The sequence below is a fragment of the Euprymna scolopes genome, chromosome 14 (genome assembly GCF_053919585.1).
Source record: "Euprymna scolopes isolate OS-2025 chromosome 14, ASM5391958v1, whole genome shotgun sequence".
Taxonomy (NCBI): domain Eukaryota; kingdom Metazoa; phylum Mollusca; class Cephalopoda; order Sepiida; family Sepiolidae; genus Euprymna; species Euprymna scolopes.
Window position 1 is genome coordinate 90,439,453 of NC_136495.1, and position 18,398 is coordinate 90,457,850.

The 18,398-nt window shown below is 35.9% G+C and overlaps 1 protein-coding gene across 2 annotated transcripts in view; it reads right to left on the reverse strand.

Annotated features, from left to right (window-relative positions):
• The window catches only part of LOC145293156 (actin-like protein 6B), a 177,960-nt gene that overhangs the window by 159,321 nt on the left and 241 nt on the right, over nt 1-18,398 (reverse strand). For both annotated transcript variants that reach the window (XR_013869675.1, XM_080139606.1), the window contains exons 2-3: nt 13,629-13,729; nt 3,653-3,750 (exon numbers count right to left, since the gene is read on the reverse strand). Coding sequence is in view for 1 of the 2 variants with exons in the window: in XM_080139606.1 (XP_079995732.1) it covers nt 3,653-3,750; nt 13,629-13,729 (199 nt within the window). In the remaining variant the exon portion in view is untranslated. The remainder of the gene's footprint in view (nt 1-3,652; nt 3,751-13,628; nt 13,730-18,398) is intronic.

The window sequence follows — 18,398 nt, forward strand, 5'->3', positions numbered from 1 at the left end:
TATGTTCATGTGAATTTAAAAGTTAAAAACCCGCCATAACATTTTTGTCAACATGACTTTTTTGTTGCAATCCATGTTACCTGTGAATGTTAGGTTGAGGAGTTTGAATTTTGAACTCTTAGGTAGGATGTTATCAACCATAGCAATTGGTGATTGAAGAGGTTTCTTATAATTATTAAAGAAAAGGAGCTTTTTTTTTAGTAGCATTCAACTACAGGCTAACTGCCATTCTCTAATGATTCAGAGATTACCTTGGATATGCACGCATTCGGTTTACATGTTGGGAATAGACTGTGGTGTCATTAGTAAATATACTCATCTCAGACATAATACCATCAAGAACAAGTCAAAGAGTCGATCATGTGGTATACTCACATTAATGTCACGTTTGGATGTATGACCATCAGCAACAACCTAGATTTTTCTTTTGGTTAAAAAGGATCTAATTATATTAAATATTTGCAGATGAAGCTAGGATGGTAGATATACGCCTTTAACAGAGTAACAATTATTTTAGATGGTATTACTGGTAATACTGATAATACCATATAAATTAATTTTTATAAGACCTTTATGCCGGACTCTGTTATCTACCATACTAGCTTCATCTGCTTTTTCTAGTGTATGGTATATGCTTTGAGAAATTATGATATTCACAGTAGAATAGGCTTGCCAAAATCCATAGTCATAAAAAATTTAGTATTAACAAGGTGGTAAACTATCATTAGGTTGATTAATGATTCAAAGATTTTAGTGAAGATTGAAAAGAGACTGATAAGGTGGTGATTTTGGTTCTCAGTTCTTTCATCAGAATTCTTGAACACTTTAACCCGACAGAGACAATTTTATAGCTATCAGGAAAGCAAGATTTAGTAAAGCATTTGTTGGAGAGTTTAGAGAGAACATGAATGAGTTCAGCAGAGCATTTCCTTATAATTACTATGACAGGGATAAGATCAGGCCCACATGCTTTTATTACATTATTTTGTTACTATTGCACATGATATTATAAAATATTGTGTATGTGTGTGTATGTATATGTTCAGTATTTACTTCCGCATTGCTCAATCAGTGCACAGAATTGTATGTATTCACAAAAGAGATAACCAAAACTTTTGCAATAGAATATTATTCTAACTGATAGCAAAAGTCACTACATGTATTGCGATAGATTGGTCAAAAATTCTGGTTGTAAATTGTGGAAATATTACTAAAACTGCAGGTTTCTGTATGCAGATTTTGACAATCTAATTAAAATATTTGCAACTTTATTCCAAATAAGCATTGCACACAAAATAAATATTTTTATGATGCGGTATAAGCCAAGAATAAATTTACTCAGGAGTATTCTGAAAATTATAAATTATATCACATAAGTGATATAATTTATGAACAGTGAATATTTAGCAAAAGTTAAAACGTATTATTTTTGTCTTAGATGTGAAAATCTATATATCTAAGAAAGTGAAAATGTGTGTGTTTACATTTCCCTAGCAAATAATTCTGTCAATTTTCGGTCTAGAAACTCAAAATTTGACATAAGGAGTATCGAGATTTGGGAAAATCTTTTTAATCAGTTTTTGACCAGAAATTTGGCTGTCAAGGGGTTAAAGTTCAACAATTTGACCTTTGAAAATTCTACTAAATCCCCTGCCAATTTTTGGGTCTAAACATAAATAATTTTAGATGTATTTTACTTGGACATGGATTAAACTTTTTAATTTGATTCGAGTCCAAAAAATTTAATGTTAAGGGGTCAAAATTGGGGCCAAAGTTTAAAAAGTTTGACCTCTGCAGTCTATCAAATTACTCAGCCAATTTCTGGTCTACAGATTTGAAATTTTACATAAAGTGTATTCAGAGATAAGGCAGGCTTTTTAATTGGTTTGGGTCGAAAATTTGAGCAGCCAAGAGGTCAAAGTTCCAAAGACTTGATCTTTGTGGTGTCTAGCAAACTACTCAGCCAATTTTGGGTCTAAACATTTGAATTTATACATAATGGGTATTCAGACATGCGGCAAGCATTTTAATCAGTTTGGGGGCAAAAATTTGGCTGCCAAAAGGTCAAAGATGAAAGAGTTGACCATTGAAGGTTCTACCAAATTCCTCCAATTTTGGGTCTAAAGACTTGAAATTTTAGATGTAGGCAACTCGGACATGGGTAAAACTTTGTATTTTGATTGGAGACCAAAATAATTGTTAAGGGGTCAAAATTGGGGTTAAAGTTAAAAATATTGACCTCTGCAGTCTTTACGAAATTACTTAGACAAATTTTGGTCTGAACATTTGAAATCTTACATAAAGCGTATTTACACGTAGCGCAAGTTATGAACAGTACATAGGGCTCGAGCAAAGCTGGGCTGAACTGCTAGTAGATATATATAAATATAATAAATGGAGCAATGTAGAAATCAGGTGAAGTTATCTATCTTTATTAAAGTCACTGACTTATTCCTGGAATAATTGTCATGTACAAAGTGCCTTCAATAAGTTTTCAGACATTTTTGTATAGGCACTTTTATTGATAGTACACACATGAAATTCTAGCCCCCATCAAAGTAATCTCCTCTGGCTGAAATGCACTTGTATCATTCCAACAACTTCTGGAAGATCCCATGGAAGTCCTTTTGTGAACCCTAGTCACAGCATCTTTCATCTCAATTGTCTCATAACGACAGCCTCTAAAGTTTTCCTTGTGCTCAGAGAATAACTAAAAAAAGTCACATGGAGCATAGTCTGGACTATAAAGAGGGTGCGGAACTGTCTTGATGCCCATCTTAGTCAAATAGTCTGATTTTCTCTGAGCACCTTTGGGACAAACTTTGCGCAAATTTTCCACATCTTCCATTCCTCACAATTAAAACAGTTCTGACATCAAACTGTGCACTTATAGTCCTCAGCCATGAAATTCTTTATTTGACCAATCAACTCTAGTGTTCTGACTTCCTTACTCCTCTCATACCTTTCATGATCTCTCGCAGACTCCCTGCTTTTTTTGAATTTCTTATGCCACTCAAAACTGATGCTCGATTCATACAAAATGGTTCAAATGTAGCCTGAAGTATTCTATACATCTGTGGCATTTTTTCGAAGTTTAAAACAGAGTTTTATTGGATCTCATTCCTCTGAAGTGTCCTAACGTTCAGATTGCATTTTTGAAATTAATGTTATGACAATCAAGCTTTAATATGGTGTATTCCAATTCATGCCGCAGCTGTTCATTTGAACCTGAAATAATGAAAATTGGTCAGTCATCTCCTAACATACTGAATTTTCAAGAGTCTATAACAATTTTAAATGTCTGTACAAAAAAAGTCTGGAAACTTATTGAAGGCACGTCATATGTAGCAAATTTACATAAGTAGTTGTATTCATGTAAAAAATACATTAAGTGCAATTTATGTGATTGGATTATGAATGCAATGCATAAGTGACTAAAACTAAAGGGAACATCTCAAAATTACAATGTATCTTCATGCAGAAAATGTTTTAAGTATAAAGATTAAACACAATTACTTTGAATATAATTTCAAAATTATAATCTACAATTTTAGACGGCTTTGTTAAACATTTGAGACAGGATCATAATTTACACTTGAAAGAGGAAGAAAATAAAAAGGAATAAAAATGGTTTTGTAGTATAAAAGGATACGCTGAAAGAACTGCATTTTTACAAAGAAAGAATGCAGGGACATTATATTTTTCAAACATCACTTCAGTCAATTTTTCTCGTTTGGCTTTTGTGTTCCACTGAAAAAGAAAAGAAAAGAGATTCAATTTTGGAAATTACACACACGCACACACACAATTTGTTTTTCATAAGCATTCATATGTTGCTACAAACACAGGAGCATGTTTCGTTGACCTATTCCCATGATGTTGCTTATACAAAAGCTTAGTTTAATGAAAATTATTCAGGGATTCAGCAATCACAAAAAATATTATCAGGAGGTCACATTATATATAATTCAGAATAAAAAAGAAATAGTCTTTAATATATGTGAGGAACACAGAAAAGGAAAGGTGGGGATTAAGATTTGTATCAAAATAGAAAAAAGAAAAAAAGAAACAGAGTAAAAACATAATGCAACACAACACACCCCACCTTCGGGAGGTATGCTGGCATGAAAGTTTGTTTTAGGCCTTTTCAGATCATGGAACATAAAAAACATAATTTTAAAAAAAGTTCAACAGCTATTCCAGTCACCCAGAATAACTCCCACCACAGAGAGGGATTGATGAGGAATTTCTGGTTATTCTGTTTCAACAAGAAAAGTTTGCCAATCCAGAGAGATAGGTGTGGCCGTACACCATGTTGTGATTGTTTCTGTTGATCTGCGGGTCACAACCCTCTCTCAGCGCCAAGGTAGGCACTCCTTTTCTGATAGATGTCCCCTGAAAAACAACGCAAGTTGACTGTCTGGTCCGGCAGCAATGTTAACAACCTCACAGAAGCAATAAGTAAAAACTCCTGTTGTTGGTTTTCTTGTTTTTATAAAAATTATACTAACAGAAACTATATAAATACAAAGTTCTAATACCACTGTACAAAGATAAATGTATGGGCAGTTGAAATTACATCAGTTTAACATGTTGCATCATCTGCAACAGATAGTGCTTAGTATTACTATAATACCACTGTACAAAAATAATTGTATAGGCAGCTGAAATCAAATCACTACAGAGTTCATAGTCCAACATGTGTCGCATCACCTTGACAGACAGCGCTTTCACCTGGAGAAGCAGTCACTCGTAATTTCAGATTCAATTTTCTTACATTGTAAAGCTTGATAGGTGTGATAAAGACAGGCACTATTAAGTAAACCTGTCTTTTTTTCTTTTTATGTTGTTACCAACAGTCTGCAGATGCAGATATGTCAGCGACAAAGTGAAGAATTATCAGCAGCAGAGGGGTTTAACCAAATACAAATCTATTTTGTTTGTGCAAAATACCATATATATGACAAGGTTCTTCAACTTTCGAGAGAGAGAGGTTGACAGCGGTATTTTAACGCAGGCGTATTTTCTAGTGGTCAGAGGCTTCTATTCAACTCACTGTCAGCTCAACTCCACTGCACTCAGCCCAACTAATTAAAAATCGCTTATATAATGAGGTAATGGGTGGGTGATGAAGCTCCCCAGTTCAAACTAGCCAATCAATGGTCGTTACAATATACCCCCTTTTCTTCTAATTGGCCCCATGCCAACTGTGCATAATCAATTACTGAAGTAAATCTCCCTCGAGTTTTTATCATGCCAGTCATCATTGCAAGATGACACCAGGATCAAATACTGCTTCCAAACAACTTTCGATACCATTCTCTTAAAATCAATTGTTCTCTTATCAAAATAATGTTATTATTAACATATTATTATCAATCCTAATCCCAAATCCGATAATTGAAGCTACTTGGTTTGGTTGCATCATCGACCAAACAAATGGAGTCAGCAAGGCAACCGAGAGCTGCCTGGGTTTGTTCACATAATAAAAGCTCTTAGTTCTATCATAACTGTCATTAACGTAAAATTTGACCACCATAGGTGGTTGGGTCACATTCACTCCCTTTAGCTCACTCAGCTTCCACAGGAAATGGTTAAGTCTAACCCATCAATACGTTTCCAACATCACTGACTCACTGTGATCAGACTGGTCGCTCCACTACTTCCTAAAGAACAATGAAACTGCATCAAAAATTTGCGTAAAATAGAATAGTCGCAAATTCGAGCAATGCTGGTTTATCCTGCTGCGAATCATTGACAATAATTCCATTCGCAAGTTGCCTTGATGGACGGGATCAGTGGAGAATCTGACCCCATGCGGCTCACAAGTCACTATTTCCCTTCTATTTTAAAATGTACACACTAGCCCATGTGCACCCACAATGGCCCGCACTGTCTTCCTTTCGAGCGTAAAATCATAAAAACCTCTTTTCCTTCTGATGTTATATTTGTGTTATAAAATTCTAATTCAATTTATCATTCATATTGTCACTTTTGCTTCCCACATTAATTGATATACTTTCTATCTTTGGGTAACTGTTTTTTTCTTTCCCCACTTTTATTTATTTCTAATTATCTCAGCAACAGTTACAGCAAGAACCAAAAGGACATTGATATTGTCAGTTTTCCTTATAACAATTCTCAGGCCAAATGTTTTCTAACAGTTTAAATGCTCCAACATGATTTCAAAGCATATTGTCGTCTCATCTTTCATTTTCAAAAAGATTCTCGGCCTAATGACTGTCTATTCATCAATTTAAATGCTTTCAATTTATCAGTAAGAACAAAACAGCATCAAAGCACACATACAATATATTATTAGTATTTTATTTATTTATTTTTTTTTCAGAAGCAGTCAGTTTAAAGACTTTCAAATTATCATTACAAACAAAATAGCATCAAAACACACAAAACATTTTTTTCTAAATCAGAAGCAATCACTTTAAATGCTTATTTTTGCTACTTGTGCATTTAACGAACCAGACGTAACTCATCATTTGCTCAGCTTTGTCCGGCGCATGATGTCAACAGCTCGGGGTTGACTGCTGTCTGACGAAACATGGTCATCAGCCAATCAAAACGCTGCGTGCTTAGTTTCAACTCGATGCGCGCGCGTCGAGCAGCAGACGAGAATTCTGATATGAGCGTTCAAGATGCCGGCGACTAGGAATCTCCAGCGCGAATGTGGTTTGCGGTCACGCCACACAATTGTGGACTGGAAGAATTTCCTGCGAGATATATGCCGGGATTACTTTCTCAGGAATCCCCGACAGATAGGAAGTCCAGCAGGCCATATGGTCGAAATCGATGAGTTTGTCTTCTTCAACCGCTGGAAACACAACGTTGGTAGACGTCTAACACTGGTCTGGGTCCTCGGTGGATACGCCGACCCCGCCGAAAAGGAGTTTTTTATTTTTTTGGTTAACGTAGCAAATAGGAATGCCGAAACCCTCCTTCCACTAATAAGAAAATACATTCTGCCGGGGACCACGCACGATCGTATCGGACTGTTGGAGCAAAGTGGGAGGAGAGGGGTATCACTATTTAACGGTGAACCAACACAGCCTTAATTTTGTAGATCCCGTAAAAATAAAAAAAATAAAAAGTTTTGTTCCTTTCCTTTTTCTTATGATTTTTTCTTTTTTTGTACATAAATAGTTGAAAAAAAAGTTTCATAAAAAAATTACTATTATTTGTTAAAAAAAAATTGATCCTACAAATATCATTTTTGTTGGTCATTTTACGTAAATAGTTGAAAAAAAAAAAAAAATTATTATTTATTTACAAAAAATGTTTTATATGTATTTATTTTGCAAACAGAAAACAATTACAAACAATAATACTAATAATAAAAAAAAACATAAATGAATGGTAGGTTTTTGCTTTTTACTTATTTTTGGATGTTTCTACATTTTACAATTTCATTTTACAGTTATTTTGTTGTAGCGTTGTTTTTATTTTATCGGCAACGCTCGGTTTTATTCGGCTGTTGACGTCATGTGTTGGACAAAGCCGAGCAAATGCTGAGTTACGTCTGGTTCGTTAAATGCACAAGTACCAATGCTTACATGTTATTGTGAAAAACAAATTAACATCTATTCTACTCATTCTGCACTGGGGTCAGCCACAGGGTTGGCTGTTTCACTGATTCTCACCCCCTGCTCTTTCAACCATTCACCCCACCCCCAGCATTAATTGTTCCATCCTTGGGTGGCGGCGATCTCGGTTTTCTACGCCTGCCATTTGGAGGACCGTGGGGCATCATGTCATTCCACTTTTTGATCCTCAACCTGTGATCTACTGCGTCATTACACCACCTTAGATTCGTGGTCGAACTGAGCACATCGGTTTCAGATTTCAAAGCTTTTCTTCCCAGTTTTCTTCTGGTTTTGACAGTGCACAGTGAGATTTTGACTATTCTCGGTCGGAACTGTTTAGCATGCTGGTGACCTTTCGCAATATTCTCCTGCAACTGGGAACCTCAAATTCTATGCCATGCCCAATCGCTGGTTCTCCTGCGATTTCAGTGGACTGCCCTTGGGGACATCTGGCCTAATGTCTCCGTCCAAAAATGCCTCTCCAAGCACATCTGCTAATGGAGCTTGGACGCGTCTACTGTCTTTAAGCTTTCCGGATGTGCTCTAATGACCACACCGAAAATTCGTTCTACTAACTTAGCGACTACTTCATCCACTCACTGTTTGAGCCTGAACAGCTCTCTGATTACGTCTATAGTGATCCTCTCACTAGAGTGCTTGTTTACAAGTGATGACCGAAGCTGCTTTCAAGACAATTAGAAGTTTTCTTTAAATTTCTTCCCAGTGAACCATGACACCGGTTTGTTCGCAGCCTTATACACCAACAAATTTCTCTATTTCTTATTAACTGCCTGTAATCATTCATCTAACTCTTTTGGGTTACTGCTGCTCATTTCCTCCATTCTCTACCTCACTATCGACAACCTCTGTTTTAGTTCCCTCTGGAGCACTCATTCTCAAAATTATTCAATCACTAATTACCAACAGAAATCACACATCAAAATCAGACTTTTTTTTTGCAAAATATGACTGAAAATTAAAAGTTCTAATTGCAAAAATAATTTTTCTTTCTTTAGGATGTCTCATGCCATTTTGCAGTTTAAAGGCATCAATTATTTTTCACTTTATGACTACAATGCAAATGATAATTACAAAAAAAAAAAATTTTCTCCAAAATATGACTTGTGCCATTCAGCAGTTTAAAGGCATCATTTTTCACTCTTTCCTTTATAACCATCACTTTACTCTGTCTTTTTTTTTAACTTTCAATCTCCTTATCACCCTATGTCAATCGACAAAAGTAAAAACCCAAGTCAAAAGAAAAATTAACTCACTAGTCTGCCTGGCACAATCACCAAGAGTCGAATCTCAAATAAAGGATCATGAGGGCCGAATCGTGGTTCAACTGACAACCAAAATGGTTATGGGATTTCCAAAATTTACATTCAGGTCAAACAGCACCAAATATAACCAAACGTTATATGGCTAACCAGAGATAACCTGGTATATGAGTTCGTTTTAGGGCTTTCCAACCACAGAACACCCAAAAAAAGTTCAACAGCTATTCCAGTCACCTAGAAGAACTACAACACGAATTTAGCCCTGATCGTTTACACGGGGACAGAGTTTGATGAGGGATTCTGGTTATTCTGTTTTAACAAGTCCGTCAAACCATGGAGATAGGTGTGGCTACACACCATGTTGTGACTGTTTTTGTTGATCCGCAGGTCAGAGCCTTCTCCCGGTGCTGAGATAGGCACTCTTCCGATAGATGTCCCCTGAAAAACAACTCAAGTTGACTGTCTGATCCAGCAGCAATGTTAACAACCTCGCAGAAGCAATAAGTAAAAACTAGTTGTTGGTTTTCTTTTTATAAAAATTATATGAACAGAAATTATATAACTACAAAGTTCTAATCTAATACCACTGTACAAAGATAAATATACAGACAGTTAAAATTAAATCACTTCAGTTCGACACACGTCACATCTGCAACAGGCAGCGCTTTCACCTGGAGAAACAGTCACTCATAATTCTGGATTCAATTTTTGTATATCGTAAACCTCGATAGGTAGATAATGACAGACACAATTAAGTGAACCTGTCCTTTTTTTCTTCCCTTTCTTTTTATGTTGTTACCAACAGTCTGAAGACGTGTATGAGGAGAGGCCTTTGTCAGTAACAATGTCAAGCGAGGAATTATCAACAGCAGAGGGTTTTAGTCAAACACAAATCTATTTTGTTTGTGCAAAATATATGTAACAAAAATATTCAACCAGGGTTCTTTAACTTAAAGGAGAGAGAGATTGACAGCGGTACTTTAACATAGGCATATTTTCCAATAGTCAGTCAGTTCAACTCCACTCAACTATAATCAACCCAACTGACTAAAAACACTCATGCATAAGCTTATATAATGAGGTGATAGGTGGGTTATGGAGGTGCCCAGTTCAAACTAGCCAATCTGTTACGACATATCCCCTTCTCTTCTGACTGGCCCCGTGCCAACTGTGCATAATCACTTATCGAAGTAAATTTCCATCAAGCTGTTCTCATGCCGGTCGTCCTTGGGAGATGACCTCAGGATTAGACACTGCTTCCAAAGATATCCCAAACCACTTTCGATACCATTTTAGCAAAACAATGTTATTATTAACATATTATTATCAATCCCAAATCCACTAACTGAAGCTACCTCAGTTTGGTTAAGTCATCAACCAAACAAATGGAGTCAGCAAGGCAACCGGCAGCTGCCAGGGATTGCTCACATAATAAAAGCTCTAATTTAGTTCTATTATAAATGTTATTAATGTAAAATTCAACCACCATACGTGGTTGGGTCGCACATAGATGAAAATAGCATAGATGAAAAAAACAGAGGAAAAAGAACCTTAATCTTCACTCCTCTTTTTCCATTTTCCTCACATATGCATTTTCTTTTTATTCTTAATGACACATAATGTAACCTACTGATAAAAAAATTTTTTGTAATTGCTGAATCACTGAATGATTTTCATTATGAACAAAGCTTTTGTATAAGCAACATCGTCTGAAGAGGTCACTAGTTATTAGTAATTAGCTGACCGAAACATGCTCATGAATGTGTAGCGATATATGCTTAAATAAAACAAATAAAAATTATATTTTGCCCTACTTTGGTTGGAGCACTCTTGTATTAACCTTGTTAATTGGTTATTTTACCTCTATAAGATAAACCTGGAATTATATATATACTAGCAGTTCAGCCCGGCTTTGCTCAGGCCCTATGTACATAACTTATATATATATATATATATTAAAAAATTTGAGACATATCCAGGTAACCTACATTTAAAATTTTAAGTGCTTAGACCCAAAATTGGCAGAGGAGTTTGGTAGAATCTGCAAAGATCAACTCTTTCAACTTTGACCTCTTGGCAGCCAAATTTTTGTCCAAAAACTGATTAAAAAGTTTGTTGCATGCAAAGAACTTTTGAACTTTGACCCCTTAGCAGCCAAATTTTTGGCCAAAATTCAATTAAAAAGCTTGCCATATACCTGAATACCCTTTACATAAAATTTCAAATGTTTAGACCAAAAATTAGCTGAGTAAATTGGTAGAAACTGCAAAGGTCAAATTTTAAAAAATAATTCAACCCCAATTTTGACCTCATAACATTTGTTTTGGGCTTAAATCAAATTAAAATGTTTGATCGATGTCCAAGTAATCTACATCTCAAAATTTCAAGTGTTTAGACCCAAAAATTGGCAAAGGGGTTTGGTAGAGATTTTCAAAGGTCAAATCATCGAACTTTGACCCCTTGATAGCCAAATTTCTGGTCAAAAGCTGATTAAAAAAATTTTCCAAAATCTCAATACCCCTTATGTCAAATCTCGAGTCTGTAGACTGAAAATTTACAGAGTAGTTTGGTAGGGACATATACTCACAGACAACTTCACTTTCATAGATATATGCATGCATGTGTGTGACAATATTTTTGGACTAAAAGCCATGGAGACAACCCGACGGGACTCAGACAGTGCAAAATGTAGAAAGGGCAAAAAACAAAAAAGAAAAAGTTTAACAAATGTTTGTGAGAAAGTAGTAAGGAAAGATTTGAAAGAAAATAAAAAGATAAAGACAGGGTTCTTTTTTTATATTCAGACTTAAAGAATGTGTTTTTTTAGTAATATGCAGTAAGTGCTTCCCAGAATGCTTCATCAATATTATCTCATGAGGTGATTAAAAGTTTTGAGGCTTCATGACAACAGACTTCCTATCCCATTAGGCCCAATCCAGAGCTAATGTCATTCTGGACTTTTATGTTATAGGTTGATTTACTATTAATTCATAAACTGAATTGTTTTTGCTGAAGATACTTATTTTAGACACAGAAAATCTAAGTTTTGTTGGACTTGACGATCATATTATAGTGAACAATTATTTAAGAATTCAGGGGATAAGTCATCCCTCTCTCAGTACAGACCAATAAGTCTCCTGTGTGTCATGAGTAAGTTGCTGGAATCCAAAATAAATAGAGAAATAACCTTCTTAGCAACACGCAATATGGTTTCCGCTCTGCTAGATCTACAGCAGATGTGCTAACGGTTATATCTCATAGGATTAGCGAATCTCTCAACAAAGGCTTCGTTTCTAGGGCAATTGCTCTTGACATATCAAAGGTCTTCGATAAGGTTTGGCATAAAGGCCTACTACACAAGATGTCCAGCTACGGTATAACTGGAAATGTTTTCTCTATCATTAAGTCATTTCTCTCAGATAGGCTCATAAGAGTAGTGGTTGATGGGCAGAAATCAGAGGCCCACAGTATTAATGCTGGAGTCCTTCAGGGGTCCATACTGGGCCCAATTCTCTTCCTGATCTACATCAATGATCTCCCAAAACACATACTAAAATCTTTCGTTGTGACATCTATGCTGATGACACGACCATCTATGGCAACACATCAAAGGCTGTAAATGATGATGTTCTCTCTGATTCTCTCTCCTCTGATCTTGAGCGCATGGTACAGTGGGGAAAGAGGTGGCTGGTTACCTTTAATGCATCTAAGACCAAGCTCCTATCTCTACATCATAAACGCTCTGATCCCCATTTGGAATCAATTGAAATGGATGGCTCTCGACTAAGGGAGGCCCCAGGATTTGATAAGCTCCTGAGTTTGACCTTTACACCTGATCTTAAATGGAACACATACATCAAGTCTGTGGCCAAGGTCACTGAGAAAATGGTGGGATCCTTCTACCGCTCCAGAAGATATCTCACTAATGATGCAATTCTCTATCTATATAAGAGCCAAGTACGTCCAAAGAGGGAGTACTGCTGCTACATCTGGGCGGGGGCTGCTAAAAACAGCCTATCCTGCCTTGACAGAGTACAAAATAGACTCCGTGACTTGGTGGGGGATGCCCTTTTCTCTACCCTGCAACCTCTTTCCCACAGAATAGACGTAGCGAGCCTGTCATTGTTCTATCGAGCAGGTGCTCGTCTGAGCTTCACTCTCTGGTCCCCCTTCGCCAATCTTTTTCAAAAAACACCCGACTAGCTGAAACCACCGTCAATAATTTTCCCCACTCCCTATCTGTGCCTAAATCAAAACGTAGATACCATGAACAAAGCTTCTTTCTTAGAACTGCACGCCTGTGGAACTCTGTTCCGCTTGCCTGTTTCCCTCCCGACTTTAACTTGGATGTCTTCAAGTCCAACACAAACAAATTCCTGATGAACCGCCCCCCCCCCCAAGTAACGACACCTTACAAATTCTCCAATACTATTGCTACACTATCCCTTTGATTACTGTACACACAATAACCCTTATCCCTGAGTGGCCATTGGGCCTTTATAAGTGAACTCCATGTATATAAAAAAAGAAAAGTTCTTTATGAGCCATCCCCTTAAGTAATCCAGTTTATCAAATTTTCATTACTAACGATTACTACAATATTTTCCCATTGAATACTCATTAATTCTTATCCTCGAGTGGACTCCAGGCCTTGATAAGTGACTACTTTGTAAAAAAGAATAAAAAAAATATTGTTTATTTCTGATCACATTATTTTGCAAGAGTAATCACAAAATTTAATAAAACTTACAGCTGGTTCTGACATCATTACAGGGTGAAGGTGAGATTCAGATTTGATATGCCGGGCATAGACATTGTCCAAAATTTTCTCATAGGTTTCCCAATTTTCAACTGAAAAATAATAAAAGTTAAATTTGAAAATATATCACTTTCCATTATAATTAAATGGTATGTAAATATAGGTAGATATATCTATATATATATAAAGTAGTAGCATTTGTGCATATGTGTTTACAACTTCCCAAGAGCCCACACCACTGTACCTATGATGACCAAGCCTGACATGATGATGGTCCCCTACCTAGGGATGATGCACACCATCTCTCTCTTTCTCTCTCTATATGTAAGTAGTAGCATTCATGTGTGTGTATCTGTGTGTACAACTTTCCTACAGCCCACACCACTGAACTACATGACTACACCTGACATGATGATGGGCCCTTACATAAGGAAGGTGGGCACCATTTTTCAAGGTTAAGATCAAGGGTCAAGGTCATAGCATGCATACATATATATATATATATATATATATATATACTCTCCTACAGCCCACATCACTGAACCGACCATGACCAAACCTGGCATGATGGTCTCTTACCTAGGAATGGTGCACACTATTTTTCAAGGTTAAGGTCATATTTAAGGCAGCTCTTCATAAACTCCCTGCACCTAGGGATTGTGCAAACCAAGTTTGGTTTGACACCATCCCAGGGGCCACTACCATAGCACGGGCCAATTTGAATCAGATCACCTTCCTCCACACCCATTCCCTCAACCAAATAAACAAATGTTAACCATTGTGATTTATTGTAATTGTTTCAATTTTTATGTGTAATAATATAATTGTCAACTTTGATCTAATCTATTTGCTTTAAAGTTCATGGTTGGATTTCAGTCATTTCAGGAGGTAGTTAAAAAATGTTGAACACCTTGAAAAATAAATACTCTTACAACATCCACTTATGCAAGAGTGCTCGTGAAGTGGGTACCTAACATACAGCAAAGTCCTGCATGAAGCGCAGGTATCTTTGCTCATGTACATATAAACAAGTCACTTACAAATAGCTGCAACTCATCCTTCTGGTTCATGTGGACTTTTTCTTAGAAGAATGATAAATATATACTGTCAAATATATAATTTTTTTTTTTTTTCTCACTGAAAATTGGAGATTTGGAGATTTTCACTAATTCCTATTGACTTGTTCAATCAAATATGAAATTATGTAAATCAGTAGTGAAACACCGTTATTTTAAAAACATGTAACGTGCGCATTGCTTAAATATTAGTCTCAGCTCGTTTAAGCATTTTTCTTCTTGTGCAAATTGTTTTCGTCTACGCAAATACAAAAATACATTTTAATAATGGTTGTCGACAAATACTTCTGTTGTAAAATGTTATTGCAGGAAATAAATAACAAAAACAAGTCTATTACAGCTACAACTCGTCAGTTTGTTTATTAAATCCTTCCGGTTTGGACATTCTTATTAGAAGTATGATTCTGAAAATTTCCAATCCTATGATGGGAAAAGAAAAAAGAAATAAAACTATATATTTAATAACATATTTACTATAAAAACATTTGAATCTGAGGGAGTTAATAAACAAAATATGAGTTCCAGCTATCTTTAAATGACTTGTTTATTTCCTACAATAACATCTTACAACAGATGTATTCATTGACAAACATTACACATATAAAGTATACATTTACCTCGTCAAACTTTCAGATTCAAATAGTAATCTGTTGGAGATTGATTCAGACTAGCCTAGTTTTTCATTATTTCTTTTCACTATGTTATTTGTATGATTATTTTATTCCTATTCATTATTTTCCTGAAAATATTTATTCCACACAAGAAACTTATTTGGGTTGATGCAGAGTTCAGAAGGTCAGATGTTGGGCAGCCTAAAATCAAACGATATCACAAGTAAATCTTTTTAAATCATATTTACAGAAATAAAACATAATTGGCTAACTAAAACAACTTTTAAAAAGTAGTTTATAAATTATGTTTATTGTAAATTAAGTTACCATTCTCAGTAAATATGCTAATATTTATTCTCTGATGAACTGCTTTTGAAGTCTTTGTAAAATGCAACAGATATATGAGTAGTTTTGGCTGCCTACAGGTACATATTTATTCAAACAACTAGCTTCACATGTAAATCATTCTAGGGTTTTTTAAAATTTTTTTTATAACATTTTCACCCCAAACAAGGCATGTCGCCACTTTGATGTAGGGGGCTATTGGTGGTAGAGAAGGTTTCTTGTAGTTATTGAGGGAAACAAGTTTAGTCTTGACAGCATTGAATATGACCATCCATTTTTGTCCCCATTCTACTACAGATTGGAGGTCATCCTCTAGTGTTTGCCATTTCTTTAGATATGTTTTCATTTGTTTTCCTGTCGTGTCTGTTATAGAGCGTGATGTCATCAGCATATATACCCATCTCACAAACAATTTTGTCAGGGAGGTCATTTATGAATATTAGGAACAATAGAAGTCCAAGGATAGACCCCTGAGGCACTCCCGCATTTATATCATATTGTTTAGATGTATGACCTTCGAGGACAACCTGGATGTTTCTCTTATCTAAGAAGGATTTAATTATGTTAAGTATTTTTCCAGTGATACCGTATGATCTGATTTTCCTGAGAAGACCTTAATGCCATACCCTGTCAAAAGCCTTAGATATATCTAGAGCTACCGCTCTACCCTCCCCTGCTTTGTCCAGTGAATGGTATATATGTTCAGAGATTACAGTTAAGATGTCTGCTATGGAACGGGCTTGCCGAAATCTGTATTGTTGGTTGGTCAGAAGTTTAGCATTCTATATATATATATACACATATAAAGTATACATTTACCTCATCAAACTTTCAGATTCAAATAGTAATCTGTTGGAGATTGATTCAGACTAGCCTAGTTTTTCATTATTTCTTTTCACTATGTTATTTGTATGACTATTTTATTCCTATTCATTATTTTCCTGAAAATATTTATTCCACACAAGAAACTGAGTAAGGTTAATAATGGACTCAAATATTTTGGCAAAAAGTGGGAGGAGGCTAATGGGGCGGTAATTTACTGGGTCGCTTCTTTCGCCAGAATTCTTGAAAACTGGTATCACAGAAGCAGTTTTCCAGCAGGCAGGAAAGCAAGATTCATTAAGGCATTTGTTGTAGAGTTTGGAGAGAACTGGAGCTACTTCGGTGGAGCATTTTTTTTACTAGCACAGCCAGGATGAGATCAGGTCCACATGCTTTTGAAGTGTGGAGACTTTTTATGATAGCATGCACCTGAGAAGGAGTGATTTTCAGATCGTCTAGTGTGGCGTCTGTCCGCAAAGGAAAGTCAGGGAGGAGGTAGTTAGCAGAGTCCAGTGTGGAGTTGGAGGCAAACCGGCTGGCAAGCATATTAGCCTTCTTGGTTGCTGAGCAAACAACCTCATGATTGTTGGATAGTGGGGGAATTGTTGATTGCCCATTATTTACTACACTGTTGTAGATTTTCCAGAAGTCACGGTTCCTAATTTCTGTGCTTCGACGCGTTTTTTGGAGGTTTCAGTAAATTCTCTCTTAGCTGTCGCTATTTCTTTTTTAACGTTACTTCTGGCTTCTATATACTTCTGTCTGTTTGAACTGGACTTATGTCGGTTAAATCTGTGGTATGCATGCTGCCTTTGCGCAATGGCAGCTGCACAAGTAGAAGTAAACTATTGGGGAGAGTGGGGCTTGCTATAAAATTTCTGCGCGGGAACATGTGCTTCAATTGCCGTTTTGAACCATTCAGTGGTCTTCTTGGCGCACTGTTCAGTGAAAAGATATGTCGCCATGGTGCGTCTCTGAGGAAATCCCTACTGGCTTCCCAGTCAGCCTTTTTATAATATCTCGTTTTGAGCAGTGGCTCTTCGGTTTTGGCTCTAGAGTTTAGAGTGATTTCGACCATTATCACTGCATGATCAGCGTTTCCGAGTGGGCTGTGGGCATTCGTTACACAATCATCGGGAACTGTGGTCAGAAACAGATCTAGAAGTGAAGCATGTTGTTCTTGCTGGTCTGGGAAATGGGTCGGAAACGTAACTAAAGGTTTATGCATAAATTACACTAACAACAATATTACATACTAATTTCCTTCATTTACTTATTTAATATAACTTTGACAATAGCAAATAACTATCAAGATAAAAAAACATAGGACATGTTTTATTTGGAGAATTCTTCATTTTAAAATTCTTTATTTTCATTCATTATATTCAGATTTGTAAAAATAAACTATACACATCTGTACTTGCACGTGTTTGTTATACACACAAACATTATTTGGATATTTTTTCTTTCTCATCAGTTTGTGTGCATACAACCACACTATGGGCATATGTCTCCTCCTAACCACAACAGCCACAAATCTAATTTGCACATTCAAAGTTAACAAATATTTTTTTATAAATAATTTAAATACATTTTGCATAATTTGACATAAATTCAACACTGATATTGAGTATCAGTCCATTTTTTGATTTTGTTTCTACACCAGGGATTGACCTGACAACCTCTAGGTAAAATATTATATCCAGTATGGAATGTGCAATTTGAGCAATCTAATCTGGCAGTGGCTGGAGTTGGAAATCTTAAAAAGGTTATCATCCATGATAAAAAGAAAAGGGGGATTGTGAAAATGACAACAACAAAGATGAGTGAAAAATATCTAAGAAATATTATCAATTACCATCTTTTTATTTCACATATTTTGTTGTTGCCATATTTTGGGGGGAAAC